This window comes from Sinocyclocheilus grahami, unplaced genomic scaffold (assembly GCF_001515645.1).
Source record: "Sinocyclocheilus grahami isolate Dianchi unplaced genomic scaffold, SAMN03320097.WGS_v1.1 scaffold179.1, whole genome shotgun sequence".
In the NCBI taxonomy this organism is placed as follows: domain Eukaryota; kingdom Metazoa; phylum Chordata; class Actinopteri; order Cypriniformes; family Cyprinidae; genus Sinocyclocheilus; species Sinocyclocheilus grahami.
This window is the reverse complement of record NW_015505358.1, coordinates 1,606,750-1,627,862: the sequence shown is the minus strand read 5'-3', so window position 1 is coordinate 1,627,862 and position 21,113 is coordinate 1,606,750. Positions and strand designations below refer to the sequence as shown.

The 21,113-nt window shown below is 30.9% G+C and overlaps 1 protein-coding gene across 1 annotated transcript in view; it reads right to left on the bottom strand.

Moving 5' to 3' along the window:
• Nucleotides 1–18,803, bottom strand: part of plcb1 (phospholipase C beta 1) — a 73,404-nt gene extending 54,601 nt beyond the window's left edge. Inside the window, exons 1-3 of the mRNA XM_016284073.1 lie at nt 18,379–18,803; nt 13,947–14,024; nt 3,267–3,335 (exon numbers count right to left, since the gene is read on the bottom strand). Coding sequence (XP_016139559.1) covers nt 3,267–3,335; nt 13,947–14,024; nt 18,379–18,477 — 246 coding nt within the window. The 5' untranslated portion in view covers nt 18,478–18,803. The remainder of the gene's footprint in view (nt 1–3,266; nt 3,336–13,946; nt 14,025–18,378) is intronic.
• Nucleotides 18,804–21,113: the final 2,310 nt, after the last annotated feature.

Here is a 21,113-nt window from a genome sequence, read left to right as displayed (position 1 = left end):
GTGGGATGTGTTGACAATCCGTTCAGTCTGTACTTCACACAGCGTGACGTGTGAGGGCTCGCGCTCTTCAGAGACAATCACAGAATATGACAGAGCTCGTGTTTTAAAGCCAAACACATTGGAATGAATAATTCCCTGAAAACGCAAAGCGAGTCTCTGTTCTCTCTGCAATCTCTAATGTAATCAGCCTAGTTTCCTTCATATTAGCGCTGTTTTGGACGAATTGTTTGAATGCATTCACTTACTGGATCATTGAACTGAAAACTTTCCCGGAATTTAGAGGTTTAAAATGATCTAATCACAAGCAGAGAAATAAAATTGGGTTAAAGGGTTAGAATAGAAATTGTGCTTCAGTAATTTTGCGTTAATTGCGTTAAATTATTTTAACGCGTTAAGGATTGTAAAATTAATCGCATGCGTTAACGCGTTAACGATGACAGCCCTACTATGAATATAAAATTCAAGAAACTGGAAAACTAGACACCAGTTTTAAATTTTCTTACATTTTGGTTGCACAATCGACCACATTCAAAAACCCTTGCATTTTTATAATATTATTTTATAAATTATTCATAAATTAATGTTAAATTCTAAGTCACAAAGATCCTACAAAAAAGCTTCATTTCAAGTTAATTATACAAATTACAATATATTTTTATTTCTTGTTAAAAGAAATTTTAAATTTTGGGATAAAACAAGTATCTATGAATATGAAATACAAGTCACTGAAACTGGAAACCACATCTAGACCACCAGATGCAAAATATAAAATCTGTTACATTTCGATTGCATGATCAACCGCTTTCACAAACCCCTGACTTTTCCCTCCACATCCTTCTGATGCAGCAACCACATTGAAATCAATGAATCCACAGCATAAACTAAAGGCTAAAACAGACACGCTGTGGCATAACACATGACACGACTCTTCACTGCGTTTGTGTGTTTCGTTTGCCACCAGTGCAGTTCTCTCATTTCACAGACACAAATAACATCCATGAGCGTCAGGAAAGAGTTCACCTGGGAGACCCGCAGCCCACGGGCTCCTAATTTAGACCGGAGCGGTCCAGATATAGCGTGGGTGCAGATGTCTGTCTGCCTGTGGCCATTCCACACCAGATTGCACAGACCATTACCCTCATAGAGAGATGCTTATCACCCACAAGGGCTATTAACCTATATAGGGCCTGGGAAACAGAGCACGCTGCCGTAGTAATGGCTAAACCTCCTTTACACAAGGATGTGCTTATAAACAGATGCGAGTGAATGAAGGAGAATGGATAGATTGGTGTTTCCAACATCTCCAACAGTGACGCCCATCTTTTCCAATATTTTTCTCATTCATTTAGTCCACAGGCATCTCAAAAATCTCTTTACTGAGTCAGAAGAAAAACCAACCAACTCTCAGATGAACCAAAATACTAAAATATGTGACCATGGACCACAAAACCAGTAATAAGGGTCAATTTTTCGAAATTGAGATTAATACATCATATGAAAGCTGAATAGATAAGATTTCCATTGATGTATGGTTTGTTATGATAGGACAATATTTGGCCGAGATACAACTATTTGAAAATCTGGAATCTGAGGGTGCAAAAAAAATCTAAATATTGAGAAAATCGCCTTTAAAGTTGTCCAAATGAAGTCCTTAGCAATGCATATTACTAATACAAGTTTTAATATATTTACAGTAGGAAATTTACAACATGCTCTTTACTTATTATCCTAATGATTTTTGGCATAAGAGAAAAATAATTTCGATAATTTTCAATAATTTTGACCCATACAATGTATTTTTGGCTATTGCTACAAATATACCCCAGCGACTTAACACTGCTTTTGTGATCCAGGGTCACATTTTTCATATCTGAAGGATAAAAAGACTAAGGTACATGAATGTGACCCAGTTAACAAAAATATGTTCTAAGAATGTTTTGCTAACGTTCCCATTAAGATCATTAACATTCAATACGTTAAAAACATTTTTTCTTGGTTACGCGAACGTTAAGGGAATATTCCGTTTTAGCATTTTGCAAACATTATGGAAACGTTACTGTTGAATGTTCTCTGAACGTTCCGAAACAAGTAGTAACATTTTAAAAAATGTTAGTCGAACATTCAACTAAAACGTTTCAAAACAACATTTCATGAACTAATTATTTTAATTTTGAACAAACATTCTATTAATAATACTGAAAGAACGTTTGTTTATAAGTTTAATAGAGCCTTGCAAAAAATTATCCAAATGCTATAGGTAAATAACCAGAAGAATAAGAACTTGCAGTAAACAGTACAATCCATTGTTTATCATTACGACAATACATTAAAATAATATGATAATACCAGTTTGCAATATCAAGCAGCATAATGATCTTTGGTAGGCCTACCGCTAAAAATGACACCAGAAGTATCGCACATTCACATTACAAAAAGGCCGTGCCCGTTCTTCACGTTAAAAATTTGACTTGACTTAGACTTAAAGGGTTAGTTCACCCAAAAATGAAAATCCCGTCATTAATTACTCACCCTCGTGCTGTTCGAAACCCGCAATACCTTCGTTTATCTTCGGAACACTATTTAAGATATTTTTGATGAAATATGAGGGCTCTCTGACCCTCCCATAGACAGCAAGGTAACTACCACGTTCAAGGTCCAGAAAAGTGCCAAGATGATCGACAAAGTAGTCCGTGTGACATCAGTGGTTCAACTGTAAAGTTACAAAGGTACGAGGATACTTTTTTTGCGCAAAGAAAACAAAAATAACGACTACTGCGTCACTGCATCATGACGCGAGCGTGTGGCGGCGCTGACCCAGATCCGGCGTAATGATGTCATCAAAAATGTGGAATAAAGTCGTTATTTTTGTTTTCTTTGCGCAAAAAAAGTATTCTTGTAGCTTCGTAACTTTACAGTTGAATCACTGATTTCACACGGACTACTTTGTTGATCATCTTGGTACTTTTCTGGACCTTAATCGTGGTAGTTACCTTGCTGTCTATGGGAGGGTCAAAAAGCCCTCAGATTTCATCAAAAATATCTTAAATTGTGTTCCGAATTGTGTTTGGAACAACACGAGGGTGAGTAATTAATGACAGAATTTTCATTTTTGGGTGAACTAACCCTTTAAGATTCATGTGTGTGGGTGAACTTTCCTTTTCTTATTTTAAAATAGCATGTTGGAACTAGCATTGGCAAGCAGGTTTGGGCCCGGGTGTATTTGTTTGGTAAATAATAGCAGTATGCACTGAATACACCAGTCTTACCTTTGGCGTTTTGGTGCATTTCCCCGTTCTTGCATCTTTGATGTATGTGATGTCCAATAGATCTGTCTCCTGAAAAAGGGAGGGGCAGATTTTATGCCACAGCTCACAAAAACAACTTCATGCTGTTGAACCGAATCAATATTAAAAAATATTAGGTTAAATATCACAAAAGCCATTCAGATGTCACACGAGGCAACACAGCACGGGAAATGTTGACAGAGAAAACACTGATGGAAAAATCAAGAATAAATCATTAAACAGACATAAAACGTGGTGACTAACTCACGCGTGCAGATCTAGATCAAAGAAATGATCGGAAGACTCTCGTTAGAATACACTGGTAAGGAAATGATGCAGGGCCAGAGCGCCGCATTATTTGCGTCTGCAGTGTGTAATGAACATGCTGATGAATATGCTTTCTGACAGCTGCAGCAGAAACCAAAGCTGACGGTATTCTGCTGGCACGACTGAGCTACAACTGAGCTGGAACAAAACAAAGAGGCATTTGCTCCTTATACTCATTTATGCAACACAGCAATGATTGGAAGGTAAAAATAGAACATAATTTTTATGACAGTAAAACCTGAATGTCCTCATATGCTCCACAACTTATAACATTTGCAGCACATGGGAACTTGACACAACGGTACCCCTGTAATGTGACATCATACTCTAAAAACTAAACCACATTTTCCTAATGCATGCTGTTTTATGAGCTCATAGTAATTGATGGATACATAACTGCACTACATAAATATAAGCCAGGCCATATTTAAGCAATATCACATGAGCAAGTGCTGTTGTTTACGAATATGAGTATCACAAACAGCGCATTTCTTTTTACAACACTTTCTTAAACGAGAAGTTAATATCGATTAACTTACATTTGAACCACACTATCACCAGTTACAGTCTGTTTTTTGTTCCATCAGCGAAAAAAGTTCCTGACAAACACAACAGTGTATCTGAGAAAAATGACTGTAGTGGTGTTTTGTTTCGGGATGATCCAGCGAGTCAGTTGAGTGAACAATTCAATCACTCACTCATAAGAGCAGCTCTTTCTTTTTATTCCTGAATGAATCGGTATGTTTGAACGAATCGGTTGAATGAATGATTCACTGACTCCTGAATGAATCAGTGTTTTGAACGAATCAATTGAATTGAGTAGTCCCTTGCCGCTACTGGCATAACTTTCAGGATGAATTATTTTTAAATCTCCATACTAATACACAGACGAACAGTATGTCTGGAAGAACTAGATATCAGATATAATATGTTTAATTCAATATATATATATATATATATATTATGTATTCAACACATTATATCAGCTATATATCTGTGTTACTGTGCATTATTGTAAATTATTGGCCTTAAGAGTTGGGGTGCTTAGAGTCAGACTGCAATTATGAATGAACTAGGAACTTGACATGGACTCTGACATTTTGGACAAGAATTTTTCGTACAGACGAATCCACGTCATGTGTAACATGACTCAACTGGTTAAGAACTCGGACTTGACAAGGTGGATGCAGACCCAACACTACTGCCCTTTAAAAAAATCCATATCGGTGATCAAAAAACGAACACTATCTACTATGAGAAATTGACACAAATAACCCATTATATTTAAAGGTCCATCCATTTTCATTATTTCAATAATATATTTCTGTTGATTTCTAGACATTTTGGATGTGTTGCAATCCCCAGCCCTCACTGACACGCTTTTGTGTGTGTGACACACTTCTGAGAGGGCAGCAGACTGCAGGAGAATATACAAATATACATTTTTGAACTTTGACCTAAAACACTAACACAGGACAAGAAGCACGTCTCCTCTAATATTCACTCGGCCACGAGGTCATTCTCAACTCAACTCACATTTACTAACTTTGAAATGAAAACATCCAGAAATTACATTGATGGGAAACTGAACAATGCAAATATAAATTTGTGCATTTTCTGAACACGTGAAAGGTCCCTGCCTGCATGCAATTATGATGCAATGCAATGCAGTTGCTATTTTTTTTTTAGATATAGTTTCCCCATTTTATGACTATCTAATATTTATGATAATTGCAAGTGCGTGCCAAGGCTATCTGAATAATGAAAGCATCTCTCACTCAGCCGGTTCATCTATGAAAATCCACGTATGGTGGCGGGAGCTTCACCAGCGCCATGGCAACAGAGGATGGAGGTGGTCTATGATCGGGGAGTTGGGCTAAAGCAATTTGAAGACAGGCACCCTTGAAATCAGCTTGCAGAAGACGTCGCCAGCGAGCTCAGACTCCTGCTTCTGCACACACTGAAAATCCATTGAGACTACATGATCAAATATCTGTTAGTTCAGCAGAGCAAACCGCACTCTGTTGACTCTCCATCCACAGAAAACTCACAAACCTGCTACTAGATTCAATAATGGAGCCGGTTGTAAGTGACTGTCATGATTTGCTCGACTCTCACTGGCGACAATCCGGCCTGCAGTGCTGCTAAATATAGAAACTCATGTATTGATTTAAATACATGCTTGGTTTGCAAAACAATACATGATGCTATTATATTACTATTGGCTAGAGGCGCCTGTTCTGGAATTCGGAGAGAATTTTTTGGACAGGAAAAACTGTCAGGTTTACTTTTTATTGCTTTCATTGATTGGCAAGTAGATTGTTATAAAAGAAAAAAAAGAGGGTGAAACCTGTCCAGCATGAGTCCAAGCCATATTTCATCCCAAAAAGAAAAGGTAATAAATGATATATTGTATTAAAAAATGTAAAAAAAAAAAAGGCTCATATAAGGGCCATTAAGATTGTATTGCATATATATATATATATATATACACACACACACACACACACATATATATATATACACACATACACACACAAAACTACTCAAATTTTAACAAAAGAAAAATGAAAATGAAAAATGTAAAAATAAAAACTGATTCAAAATATTTAAAAACTATATAGTATCTTAATAATACAAAAAAAAACACTAGACAGGATAACAAACACTACCATGCATTTTTAAAACTTAACTTATATTTGTTATTCTGCATTTGTATTTTTCCTATTTTTATTTAAAAAAAATGTATAATCAATCAATAAATATATATAAATAAAATATAAAAAAATGAGGTAATAAATTATATTTTGCCCATACATATACTGTATATAAGCCCATTAACATTTTATTTCATCATGATATTATTTTCAATTGTGTGACAATTAAGCACATTTTACATCCTAACTTTTCATATATATATACACACACACACACACACACACTCATATACATATACACAATGTGACCTGGAAAATATTTTCGTTTCAGCCTAAATCAATATCTATGTATTTTGGGAGTCCATCACAATTAGCAACGTTTTATTCAATACCATCTGGTATCTGAAGATTGAGTCACTCAGATGAATATTATTCTGATGTTACTCACTGCTGCTTTCACAAACTGACATGAGAAATGACATGCTAAAGTTTGCTGTTATACACTTGCACTCGACTGAACCATAATTGATTCTCTTATATAAAAGGGCAAGAGGAGAGCAGAGGGTGTTATATGCTGCCAAATCCACATTCAACTCATATGACCTCACTTCCTGTTGAGTTCACACTCAGAGCTGTGATGTCGTCCAGGTCACATTTTACCTTGAATCAAAGTAAAATAAATGAATAAATGAATTTGAAAAATGTATAAATTAATAAATTAGAAAATAATAAATAAATTAGAAAAATATATTAGAAAAATAAATAAATAAATTAGAAAAATAAATAAATAAATTAGAAAAATACATAAATAAATTAGAACAATAAATAAATAATTTAGAACAATAAATAAATAATTTAGAAAAATAAATAAATAATTTAGAAAAATAAATAAATAATTTAGAAAAATAAATAAATAATTTAGAAAAATAAATAAATAATTTAGAAAAATAAATAAATAATTTAGAAAAATAAATACCCCTGTAATGTGACATCATACTCTAAAAACTAAACCACATTTTCCTAATGCATGCTGTTTTATGAGCTCATAGTAATTGATGGATACATAACTGCACTACATAAATATAAGCCAGGCCATATTTAAGCAATATCACATGAGCAAGTGCTGTTGTTTACGAATATGAGTATCACAAACAGCGCATTTCTTTTTACAACACTTTCTTAAACGAGAAGTTAATATCGATTAACTTACATTTGAACCACACTATCACCAGTTACAGTCTGTTTTTTGTTCCATCAGCGAAAAAAGTTCCTGACAAACACAACAGTGTATCTGAGAAAAATGACTGTAGTGGTGTTTTGTTTCGGGATGATCCAGCGAGTCAGTTGAGTGAACAATTCAATCACTCACTCATAAGAGCAGCTCTTTCTTTTTATTCCTGAATGAATCGGTATGTTTGAACGAATCGGTTGAATGAATGATTCACTGACTCCTGAATGAATCAGTGTTTTGAACGAATCAATTGAATTGAGTAGTCCCTTGCCGCTACTGGCATAACTTTCAGGATGAATTATTTTTAAATCTCCATACTAATACACAGACGAACAGTATGTCTGGAAGAACTAGATATCAGATATAATATGTTTAATTCAATATATATATATATATATATATTATGTATTCAACACATTATATCAGCTATATATCTGTGTTACTGTGCATTATTGTAAATTATTGGCCTTAAGAGTTGGGGTGCTTAGAGTCAGACTGCAATTATGAATGAACTAGGAACTTGACATGGACTCTGACATTTTGGACAAGAATTTTTCGTACAGACGAATCCACGTCATGTGTAACATGACTCAACTGGTTAAGAACTCGGACTTGACAAGGTGGATGCAGACCCAACACTACTGCCCTTTAAAAAAATCCATATCGGTGATCAAAAAACGAACACTATCTACTATGAGAAATTGACACAAATAACCCATTATATTTAAAGGTCCATCCATTTTCATTATTTCAATAATATATTTCTGTTGATTTCTAGACATTTTGGATGTGTTGCAATCCCCAGCCCTCACTGACACGCTTTTGTGTGTGTGACACACTTCTGAGAGGGCAGCAGACTGCAGGAGAATATACAAATATACATTTTTGAACTTTGACCTAAAACACTAACACAGGACAAGAAGCACGTCTCCTCTAATATTCACTCGGCCACGAGGTCATTCTCAACTCAACTCACATTTACTAACTTTGAAATGAAAACATCCAGAAATTACATTGATGGGAAACTGAACAATGCAAATATAAATTTGTGCATTTTCTGAACACGTGAAAGGTCCCTGCCTGCATGCAATTATGATGCAATGCAATGCAGTTGCTATTTTTTTTTTAGATATAGTTTCCCCATTTTATGACTATCTAATATTTATGATAATTGCAAGTGCGTGCCAAGGCTATCTGAATAATGAAAGCATCTCTCACTCAGCCGGTTCATCTATGAAAATCCACGTATGGTGGCGGGAGCTTCACCAGCGCCATGGCAACAGAGGATGGAGGTGGTCTATGATCGGGGAGTTGGGCTAAAGCAATTTGAAGACAGGCACCCTTGAAATCAGCTTGCAGAAGACGTCGCCAGCGAGCTCAGACTCCTGCTTCTGCACACACTGAAAATCCATTGAGATCAAATATTCAAATATCTGTTAGTTCAGCAGAGCAAACCGCACTCTGTTGACTCTCCATCCACAGAAAACTCACAAACAGATTCAATAATTCAATAATGGAGCCGGTTGTAAGTGACTGTCATGATTTGCTCGACTCTCACTGGCGACAATCCGGCCTGCAGTGCTGCTAAATATAGAAACTCATGTATTGATTTAAATACATGCTTGGTTTGCAAAACAATACATGATGCTATTATATTACTATTGGCTAGAGGCGCCTGTTCTGGAATTCGGAGAGAATTTTTTGGACAGGAAAAACTGTCAGGTTTACTTTTTATTGCTTTCATTGATTGGCAAGTAGATTGTTATAAAAGAAAAAAAAGAGGGTGAAACCTGTCCAGCATGAGTCCAAGCCATATTTCATCCCAAAAAGAAAAGGTAATAAATGATATATTGTATTAAAAAATGTAAAAAAAAAAAAGGCTCATATAAGGGCCATTAAGATTGTATTGCATATATATATATATATATATATATACACACACACACACACACACACATATATATATATACACACATACACACACAAAACTACTCAAATTTTAACAAAAGAAAAATGAAAATGAAAAATGTAAAAATAAAAACTGATTCAAAATATTTAAAAACTATATAGTATCTTAATAATACAAAAAAAAAACACTAGACAGGATAACAAACACTACCATGCATTTTTAAAACTTAACTTATATTTGTTATTCTGCATTTGTATTTTTCCTATTTTTATTTAAAAAAAATGTATAATCAATCAATAAATATATATAAATAAAATATAAAAAAATGAGGTAATAAATTATATTTTGCCCATACATATACTGTATATAAGCCCATTAACATTTTATTTCATCATGATATTATTTTCAATTGTGTGACAATTAAGCACATTTTACATCCTAACTTTTCATATATATATACACACACACACACACACACACTCATATACATATGTACACAATGTGACCTGGAAAATATTTTCGTTTCAGCCTAAATCAATATCTATGTATTTTGGGAGTCCATCACAATTAGCAACGTTTTATTCAATACCATCTGGTATCTGAAGATTGAGTCACTCAGATGAATATTATTCTGATGTTACTCACTGCTGCTTTCACAAACTGACATGAGAAATGACATGCTAAAGTTTGCTGTTATACACTTGCACTCGACTGAACCATAATTGATTCTCTTATATAAAAGGGCAAGAGGAGAGCAGAGGGTGTTATATGCTGCCAAATCCACATTCAACTCATATGACCTCACTTCCTGTTGAGTTCACACTCAGAGCTGTGATGTCGTCCAGGTCACATTTTACCTTGAATCAAAGTAAAATAAATGAATAAATGAATTTGAAAAATGTATAAATTAATAAATTAGAAAATAATAAATAAATTAGAAAAATATATTAGAAAAATAAATAAATAAATTATAAAAATACATAAATAAATTAGAAAAATACATAAATAAATTAGAACAATAAATAAATAATTTAGAACAATAAATAAATAATTTAGAAAAATAAATAAATAATTTAGAAAAATAAATAAATAATTTAGAAAAATAAATAAATAATTTAGAAAAATAAATAAATAATTTAGAAAAATAAATAAATAATTTAGAAAAATAAATAAATAATTTAGAAAAATAAATAAAATTAGAAAAATAAATAAATAAATTAGAAAAATAAATAAATAAATTAGAAAAATAAATAAATAAATTAGAACAATAAATAAATAATTTAGAACAATAAATAAATAATTTAGAAAAATAAATAAATAATTTAGAAAAATAAATAAAATTAGAAAAATAAATAAATAAATTAGAAAAATAAATAAATAAATTAGAAAAATAAATAAATAAATTAGAACAATAAATAAATAATTTAGAAAAATAAATAAATAATTTAGAAAAATAAATAAAATTAGAAAAATAAATAAATAAATTAGAAAAATAAATAAATAAATTAGAAAAATAAATAAATAAATTAGAACAATAAATAAATAATTTAGAAAAATAAATAAATAAATTAGAACAATAAATAAATAATTTAGAACAATAAATAAATAATTTAGAACAATAAATAAATAATTTAGAAAAATAAATAAATAATTTAGAAAAATAAATAAAATTAGAAAAATAAATAAATAAATTAGAAAAATAAATAAATAAATTAGAAAAATAAATAAATAAATTAGAACAATAAATAAATAATTTAGAAAAATAAATAAATAAATTAGAACAATAAATAAATAATTTAGAACAATAAATAAATAATTTAGAACAATAAATAAATAATTTAGAAAAATAAATAAATAATTTAGAAAAATAAATAAAATTAGAAAAATAAATAAATAAATTAGAAAAATAAATAAATAAATTAGAAAAATAAATAAATAAATTAGAACAATAAATAAATAATTTAGAAAAATAAATAAATAAATTAGAACAATAAATAAATAATTTAGAACAATAAATAAATAATTTAGAACAATAAATAAATAATTTAGAAAAATAAATAAATAATTTAGAAAAATAAATAAATTAGAAAAATACATAAATAAATTAGAACAATAAATAAATAATTTAGAACAATAAATAAATAATTTAGAAAAATAAATAAATAATTTAGAAAAATAAATAAATAATTTAGAAAAATAAATAAATAATTTAGAAAAATAAATAAATAATTTAGAAAAATAAATAAATAATTTAGAAAAATAAATAAAATTAGAAAAATAAATAAATAAATTAGAAAAATAAATAAATAAATTAGAAAAATAAATAAATAAATTAGAAAAATAAATAAATAAATTAGAAAAATAAATAAATAAATTAGAAAAATAAATAAATAAATTAGAAAAATAAATAAATAAATTAGAAAAATAAATAAATAAATTAGAACAATAAATAAATAATTTAGAACAATAAATAAATAATTTAGAAAAATAAATAAATAATTTAGAAAAATAAATAAAATTAGAAAAATAAATAAATAAATTAGAAAAATAAATAAATAAATTAGAAAAATAAATAAATAAATTAGAAAAATAAATAAATAAGAGACAGATAGACAGACAGATCTTAAGCCATTAAAAAAATGTTCATTGAATTAAAATAAAAATATTAATTTGATCTAGTTGCAAGGCAACATTTCTCTTCTCTGTTTTTCTACTTTAACTAAAACAGGAAATGACAAAGGAAAAATATAAAAAAAACATTCAAAAATATGAATACAAAATAGAATATTATCTCAATGATACTAAAATAACACAGTTTACAAGGAAATGCTATTTCATTCTTTCTACTTCAAAATGTAATTACATGTTTAATTCAGTGTGCAACCTGCCATATCTTTGCAATTATTTCTGGAATTTATTAACAATATCTGTTTGTGTTGTTGTCGTTTTCCCCCCAGTTTAGCTCTTGGAAAATACTAAAAAATAAAATAAATAAATAAATAAATAATATTCTGTCTAAAAAATACATAACAGACATTTTAGGTTCATCAAAAGAAGTGAATTAACATAAAAAAATGAACAAGTGCAAAGTATTTTTCAACATTCTTTTACTCAAAATCATTGTCATGGCAATTGAGCACTTATCAGCTCAGTGGCTTTAATTTTCCATCATAAGATATGATCGTGCTTTCTGACGCAGAGTAGCAGAATGAACTGATGTTATCTTACCAAACGTGCTTGTGATTCATGTCATTGTCTGGCATCCTGTACAGCAACGCTGCATGCTTTTAATACAACGTGACATCCTGTTCTCTTCACCCACACTTAACTCCATCAGATCATTTCAACACAATTACTACTGAGCACAATCTATTAGATGCTGTCTATCAGCTCAGCTCAGCAGCTGCAGGTTCCTCAGTCAAGATCAACACTGAATCAATAGTGCGGCTTTATTTTCATGTTAAGAATATGAATGCAAACACAAAAAGTGAAGGACAGACTCTGGAACACTTCAAATGAAAAATCATCTATACTTGGATGAAAAATCACTCATTTAAAGTGGGACATCTCTATGAGCCAGACTCTGAGGCTGTGTGAGCATTTGGCTGTCGGTGCTCCATCTGGACAAAGACTCAACCTCATTCCCTCCGGACAGACTTTGGAAAGTGACTTTAGTTCTGATGAGATGTATATTTATACGGTCTCATTTTAATGCTCAGGACACTTAAGCTTAAGGGTGAAGTGCGTACATTTTAATGTTAAAATACTTTCAATGTCACTGGCAGGTTAGTCTAGACCTCAGGAAAACCCACAACTAAAACTAAAACTAAAAACACTAAAAAATTAAGTAGGTTAATTGAAATGAATTAAATGTTAAATTGAATAAATAAAAATTATAATGTTAATTTAAATAAATTAAATTAAATAGAATATTAAAAACGTATTACAGAGATATTTATTTGCAATTAGTTGCAAACACAACATTTCTCATTTTTATTTCATTTAAATACAAAATGAAGAAATAAAAAATAAAATAAAAATGTATAAAACCTAAATAGACCTACTTAACCAACACAACAAACACAACAAAATTACTAAAACTTTCAAATGAAAATGGAAAATAAATAAATACAAGCTACATTTAATTTACATTAATTCAATAAAATAGAATATTTAAAATTTTAAGAGATATTTTAAAAAAACTTTACTTTACCTCAATTAGATGTAAAGATATGTAATTTTCGTTTACTTTAAGTACTAAATGAAGAAATTAAAAAAATGAAATAAAAATAAAAACTAAAAGTACATATTTAATGACAATCCAAACAACAAACGCAATTACTAAAACTTTAACTAAAATGAAAATGAAATATATATATAAATCAAAACTAAACACTAATAAATACTAAGGTGGTATATTGATAATACTACAATAACACTGCAAAAATTGCACACAAATCTGAGAAGCAGTTGTGGAAAAACAAAAACAAATAATCACAAGCTTCAATAAATCTGCATTCTGGTTTGAGAAATTGTACCTTATTCTGATCCGTCCAGTGCAGGAAGTATCCCTGCGGATCCACGCGTAACGTCACTGGAGTCACCGTAGAAGAATCCTGAGCAGGAAAAAATTACATTTTTAAGTATAAACACACAGCAGAAATAATATAAAAATGGCTATGGACAACATATTCACAATATGCATTAAAACTTGTTTTATTTCTAGTTGCAAAGGCAACATTTCTCATTTCTGTTTAGTTTAACTTGAAGTACTAAAATAACTAAATGGGACACACTTGCTGTTGTTAGATAACAAGTTTGGACAATATCTAAAAACAAGACGTCATTATTTTTGGTCTGTACCGCCATACATTTTAAATGCATATATATCTGCTGAAAGTTTTCTTTTACACTAGCATATAGAGCAGGGTTATTATAATTAACTAAAAGTAAAACCAACAAATAAATAAACAAATAGTTACTTGAAATGAATCTCATTTTCATTCAGTTTAATTTTAAGTATTAAAATAATTTTTATAAAACAATACTAATAAATAAAAATGAATAAAAACTATATAGACTAATGACAAAAACAAACAACAAAATTACTAAAAATGAAATAAAATCAATATTAACTAAAACTAATAGTATATACTAAAATAACAGTGGCTCAGAGCAAACAGATGGAATAAAATCAATAAAAGTCTAATTTTAATATCAAATATGGCAGAATATAACCCATAAAATTCAATAATAATAAAAATTGTTACTTGAAATAAAATCAAATAAAAAAATCAAATACATATATAAAATAAAATATTTCTCATTTTCATTTAGTTTAGCTTGAAGTACTAAACTGACAAAAATTTTACAATAAATACAAATTAATAAAAACCATATAAATTAATAAAATACCAAAAACACAACAAAACAAAAAATAAAATTCCAAATATTAACAAAAGCTAATAGTATATACTAAAATAACAGAGGCTAAAGGTCTGATTTTGATATCATACGGTCTGTACAGTCAACTGCTGGAGTTATTTTAAGTACTCCGAATAAAAAGCACAGCAGAATCAAAGTCTTGTGTAAGCTGACGTCATGTTTCTGTGGGAGCTAAAGACTAATCTTGCCTCGCGCAAGAAAAACACTTGGGATTTCTGTGGCAATCCACTTGAAAACATGTTTCTCGATACGGTCTCGGGATGGAGCAGAATTTGAGGTTTGACTCAGACGTTGCATAAGCGCTCTATATTTGTGTGATTCATGCAGGCTGGTAATAATTTACCAACCGGTGGAAGTCACAACATTCAAGTCACAGAACATTTGAAAAGACAAGGGGCAAAGCTAACGTCTCATCCTCTGAGGAAAGGGGAGCATTCGGCGTCCTCTCCACAGAGAGCTGTAACTCATTGTGTTATTTTAGCTTTGCGTGGGTCTGCCCACATTCTAACTGCACATCTAAGTTGTGTCTTCGCTAATGTAAGACAGGCAAGGAAGATGGGAATTTAAAGCATGAAAGTTGCCATAGCAACAGGCCAACATTTCCCGTTTTATTTGCAGAGAAAAGCTTTTAAACGTCAACATTTTCAGCATAAGCTCATGTAAAGCTGCACGGCATTATTGTGCTGATGGCAGTCAGACTCCTCCAGAAAACTCACACCTACTTAGTGATTACAGCTTCTAAAAGAGCACGAATACATTGGAAAGATGGGATTTTGTCCCCTTTTAAACTTGAAAATGTAAAAGCAAGATGCAAAATGAAGCAATATTTCAGATTCTTGGACATATCGTTCAATTTGAGGCACAGACACTGATTTTCTTCTTCCTTTGTGACATCTCAAATCCATTTGGAGAACATGATCATCAGGTTTTGTTCAACTACATTCTAAAATCCATGTTAATTATGTGAATTATTCTTATGATGTTGTTCATTTGTAATGCAAAATGTGTTTAAATGAGAAAAAAATGGTAGAGAATACTAGATAAATGGCATCTAAAAATGTGTGATAAAAAAAATTTAAATGAGGAAAAAATGCTGAAAATGGTATCAGACTTAAGTGTACTACCTAAAATTGCATATCATAATAAACCAGCTTTTTTGGACAGAATTTATAGCAGTAGTTTCGAGCACTGATATTACCAACATCAACAAATGCTTTATTCTGGATAATTTGCATTAAAAAAAAAAAGTGTTTAAATTAGAAAAAAAATGCTAGAAACAAAATCTAGAAATGCGGGGGGAAAAAATGGTATCAGACTTAGTTACACTAACATAATAAACCAGTTTTTTTGTAATTTTTAATGAAAAAAAAAAGTTTAAAATGAATTAAATTAAAAAAAAAATTATAATAATGCTGAAAATGTTATCAGAGACTTAAGTGTACTACCTAAAATTGCATATCATAATAAACCAGCTTTTTTGGACAGAATTCATAGCAGAAGTTTCGAAGATTCATGTATTTAGCTTTAGAGCACTGATATTACCAACATCAACAAATGCTTTATTCGGGATCATTTGCATAAAAAAAGTGTTTAAATTAGAAAAAATGCTATCAGACTTATATAATGAACATAATGAACCAGCTTTTTTGTCATTTGTAATGAAAACATTTTTTTAAATGAATGAAATTAGAAAAAAATACTAGAAAATGTTGAAAAGCATATCAGACTTCAATGTACTACCAGCTTTTTTAAACAGAATTTATAGCAGCAGTTTCTAAAATGAATGTAGCCTCTATGATTAAATCTAAATATAAAAGCCATTCTTTATTATTTTTAGAGCATTACATAACAGATCAATGTACTGTTGTTACCAACATCAACAAATGTTTTACTACAGAACTCAAAGTCTACTACAGTCTCAAAATCTCTTAATAGTTGAATTACAGTTGATTTTTGATTAATGATGTAGCCAAATATTCAAGAGCTGTGTGAATTAAAAGCAAAAGTCCAAGAATTGGACATTATAAACCATATTGTTCAACCACTAAATGTAATATTACAGAGAACATGATAAATATTCAATGAAACGCCTCACTTCTTAAAATCTCTGGTAGCTTTTTGGGAAAGAATAGCAGCAGTTTATAAAATGAATGATTAAAAATGACCAAGAATGGCTTTTATACTTAGCCTTAGAGCGTTACACAACAGACCAACGTACTGATGTTACGAACAACAACAAATGCTTTACTTGGATAATTTACAAAACCTCCAAACGTTCTCAAATGCACATTAACGTTTCTTGTTCTGCTGATCATTTGTATTGAAAAAAAAGTGTTTAAATTAGAAAAAAAAAAATGCTAGAAAAATGGTATCAGATTAGTTACACTAATAAACCAGTTTTTTTTGGACAGAATTTATAGCAGATGTTTCTAAAATGAATGCAAAGATTTTATTTTTAGCTTTAGAGCATTAATAGACAAAAGTACTGACGTTAATCAACAAATGTTTTACTGTGTAAAACAAACGCATCAAAACCTGAATTACAGTTGATTTTTAATTAATGGTGTAACGAAATATTCAAGATCTGCATCAACTAAAAGCTCAATTCCACTAAAACCTATATTGATCAACTACCAAATGTAATTTTGTACACTTTCAAAATGATTTTTCAAAGTTGTAAATAAAAACAAAGATTATTGGAGTACGTTTTACGAGTAAATCCCACTTCAGTCAGTCTCTTGTCAATTTTACATTTACTTCAATGCGTAAAACTGTTCATTGTAAACGGTTTCTACATCAATTTTCAGCAAAACCCCTCATTTCTTAAAATCTCTGATCCGAAATAAAGCCTCTGCAATAGAAGAAACAACTAAAATCATGTATGCTTTGAAATACAGAAAATATTAGACATTTATCTTACAGAAAATCCTTAAATTCCTTCATCTGGAGCTGCAGGGAGTTTTCCTCGCAGAAAACTCTTTCATCCAACAGGTGAGTGTGTAAGAGATGCTCAGCACTCAATCAATGCTCATGCAGCACTCGCTACAAAATGCGACACATGCACTCTCTAGAAAACTGCATGCTTGTTTTTAAAGGTTTCATATCACAACACATAGCGAGGAATGGCATGAGAGCTTGTTGCATTATAGTGCAGTCAGGTTTCTAGTGACAGATTGATGCAGTGATACATTACTGCATACAAAGTAGCCTGATGTCATTCTCTTGAGGCTCTGCAGAGACTCTAACACTCAGTCCAGATGGAGTCTGTGAAGGCTGGGAACATGCTGATGGACTTGAGAACTCGAAACAGGGCGCGTTCCTCTAGAAGACCCCGTCTAACCTCAGGAAAGATCAATGGGGAGCTGATTGAGAGGGTCTGCGGCGTTTGCTGGGTTGATGTTGGGCTTGTAAACAATGCAACATCCGCGCGAGCGATCGAACAAACCGCAGAAGCATTCATTCTCTGACTTGAAGACACACACACACACATACACACACACACACAGGCTGATGCTGGTGACTTACCTCATCCCATTTCATAAATCTGCTGCCTCGCTTCAGACTCTCAGACACGCGCACCGGCTTGAGTTGAAGCGCATGAACGCCAGGTTGAGCTCCAGCCATTCAAGCTTCAACATTTACACCCAAAGCTGCGGGGGGGAAAAAATCAAGAGTCTCTCTCTTTCTTCTCCGGGAAGAAGCCAAAGCGGAGCGCGCTGGATGACAGCGGAACAGCTGTGGTGAATGGAAACGCTTTACGCGCACGGATGGTCATTTAGAAGCGCTTGGCGCGCGGACGCGTTAAACGCATGCTGTCTGATCGGACTGAACGATTTGTGATTGAGAACGAAAGGAGTGATCGAAGACGCGGAGCAAATGAGCAGCAGTGAGAAAGAGCGATCATAAATGATGGAGCGCGAGAGAGAGAGAGAGAGAGTGTCCTCCGCACATGTGCGCACTGAGATCCAGCGCCTCCTAGTGCGCATCGCATCCCTCCCCTGCTGGAGGAACCGGCACAATGAAACATTTCATAACACCTCTGCAAAGAGAATGCAGGCAGGACACTCGCGGGGATTTTTGCCAGCTATAGAAATCAGCATCATTTCATCTATTACAATACTTACAAATAAATCAAAGTTTAAATGCTCAAATATGTTGCAGTGGGAAATTAAATGCTATTAAATTGTTTACGTTTTTTTATGTATATTTATATTTTTACCATTAAGATTTTTTGCATTGTGAACATTTTTCATAACAATTAAGCACTTTTCCCTTTTAGTAACCTATTATAATGTAGGTTAATTAAAATAAATCAAATGAAAATTAAATCAAAGTTCAAATGCACAATAATACAGTATGCTGCAGTCAGAAATGAAAAGAATATATATTTGATAAATGCACATAAATAAAGAAAAAAACGAAAAACGAAAAACGATTTTTTATTGTCATTAAGATTTTTTGCATTGTGAAAATTGCCTTTTCTCTTTTAGCAACCTATTGTAATGTGACTAAAATATGACTTAAATTTACAAGTAAATTAAATTGCAAATAAAAGTTTAAATGCACAATGATATTATGCAGAAGGAATTTAAAAGAATATGCATTTTATGAATACATATATAAAGAATGAAAAAAAAAACTATTTTAAAGCCTATTTATTAGCATTCGGGTTTTTTTGTTTTTTTTGCATTGTGACATTAAAAAAAACATTAAGTTAACTTTTAATTTAAGTATTTATACATCATGGTAGTATTTGTTTCATACACTGACCATATCATTCTCATTATGAAATTAAGAGCAACAACAGATAATGATTTGTTATTGACAACATTATACATTTCTTTTTTAATGGTGATCATAATACAGCTCAAATCTAGAATATGATTCATGCTTGATGCTCAAACAGCCATCAAAACATTCAAGTATACAGAAGGAAAGCTGAAACTGTGTAACCGGCACAGAAAGAAGCACACTGAACAAAATAAACCCTGATATAATCTGCTTCCATTATTGACCAATTCAGGCGGATGGTGATAATTAAAACACTAATGCACTAATATTGACTGACAAAGACAGCGCTGGCACCTCTTTTGGGAGTCTTCTTTTTCCTCTCCCACATCTGGGAATATAAATCCTATACAGTTCAGCCCTGAATGCAATCATGCGTCTCATATATTAATTTCTCATCTTTCATCTCTTACAAACTAATCTATAAGCTTATTTATCTAATGCAAAACGATAGAGCATGCCCGATTAGTTTCTAGAAAATGAAATGTAATTTATGTTCAATTAATTAATCTTTCAATTAGGCTGCATCAATATTAATTCAGACCAGTGATGATAATTAGGCCTATAATATAATATGCTAATATTGGCAGATACAATATGATCAATGTTTATATTCATATAAAAGTCACATTCACAAGTTTTGTTTCAGTTCCACTTCTGGGAAACCTACAAGAAAGAAAAACAGCTATATTTAATTATATTATTATTATTATCATTATTGTGTTATAGTCAGCTTGAAAGTACATGAAGATTAAATTGGCTGTTATATATTGATCTAGAAGCGTCAAAGTGTGATCAGGTGTGATTTAACAGAACTGCAGCAAAAATACTCAAATTATATAGAAATTATCTTTGATTAGGAGAAAACCTCATCTGAGCATTTTTGTTATTTATTATTTATGAAGCAGGCAGGTTTTTGTGAGTTATACTGTGATGTGTTATGTAAGACGGTTCCTGGACAGAGCTCACATATACGGGAAATAACGTAACTTCATAAAATCCACAATTAAATTCATAGTGTGTGGGACAGATTAGATAAACCCTGAAATAGACCGTTTATTCAAGAGACTATTGTTTTTTGACAATACAAATAGACACACACAGTTGTATGTAATATCTATATATATATATAGATATTTTTTTTTTTTTTTTTTATAAAAACCCATTTTAAAATATGATATTTATATATAAATGTACAAAAGAAAAAACTATTATTTATTAAAAAAATATTAATATATTTATAATAAAGCATAATTTAAATATAATAAAATGTTTACGCATTTTATATTATTAATTTTATCGTTATTATATTTATTGTTTTTTTTTTAATTTAAATATATATATATTGTAATTAATATTTTTTAAATATATATTTACACACAAATATATCATATATTGATTATTTGATGAAAGAAACTATATATATATATATATATACAGTGGATACGGAAAGTATTCAGACCCCCTTAAAT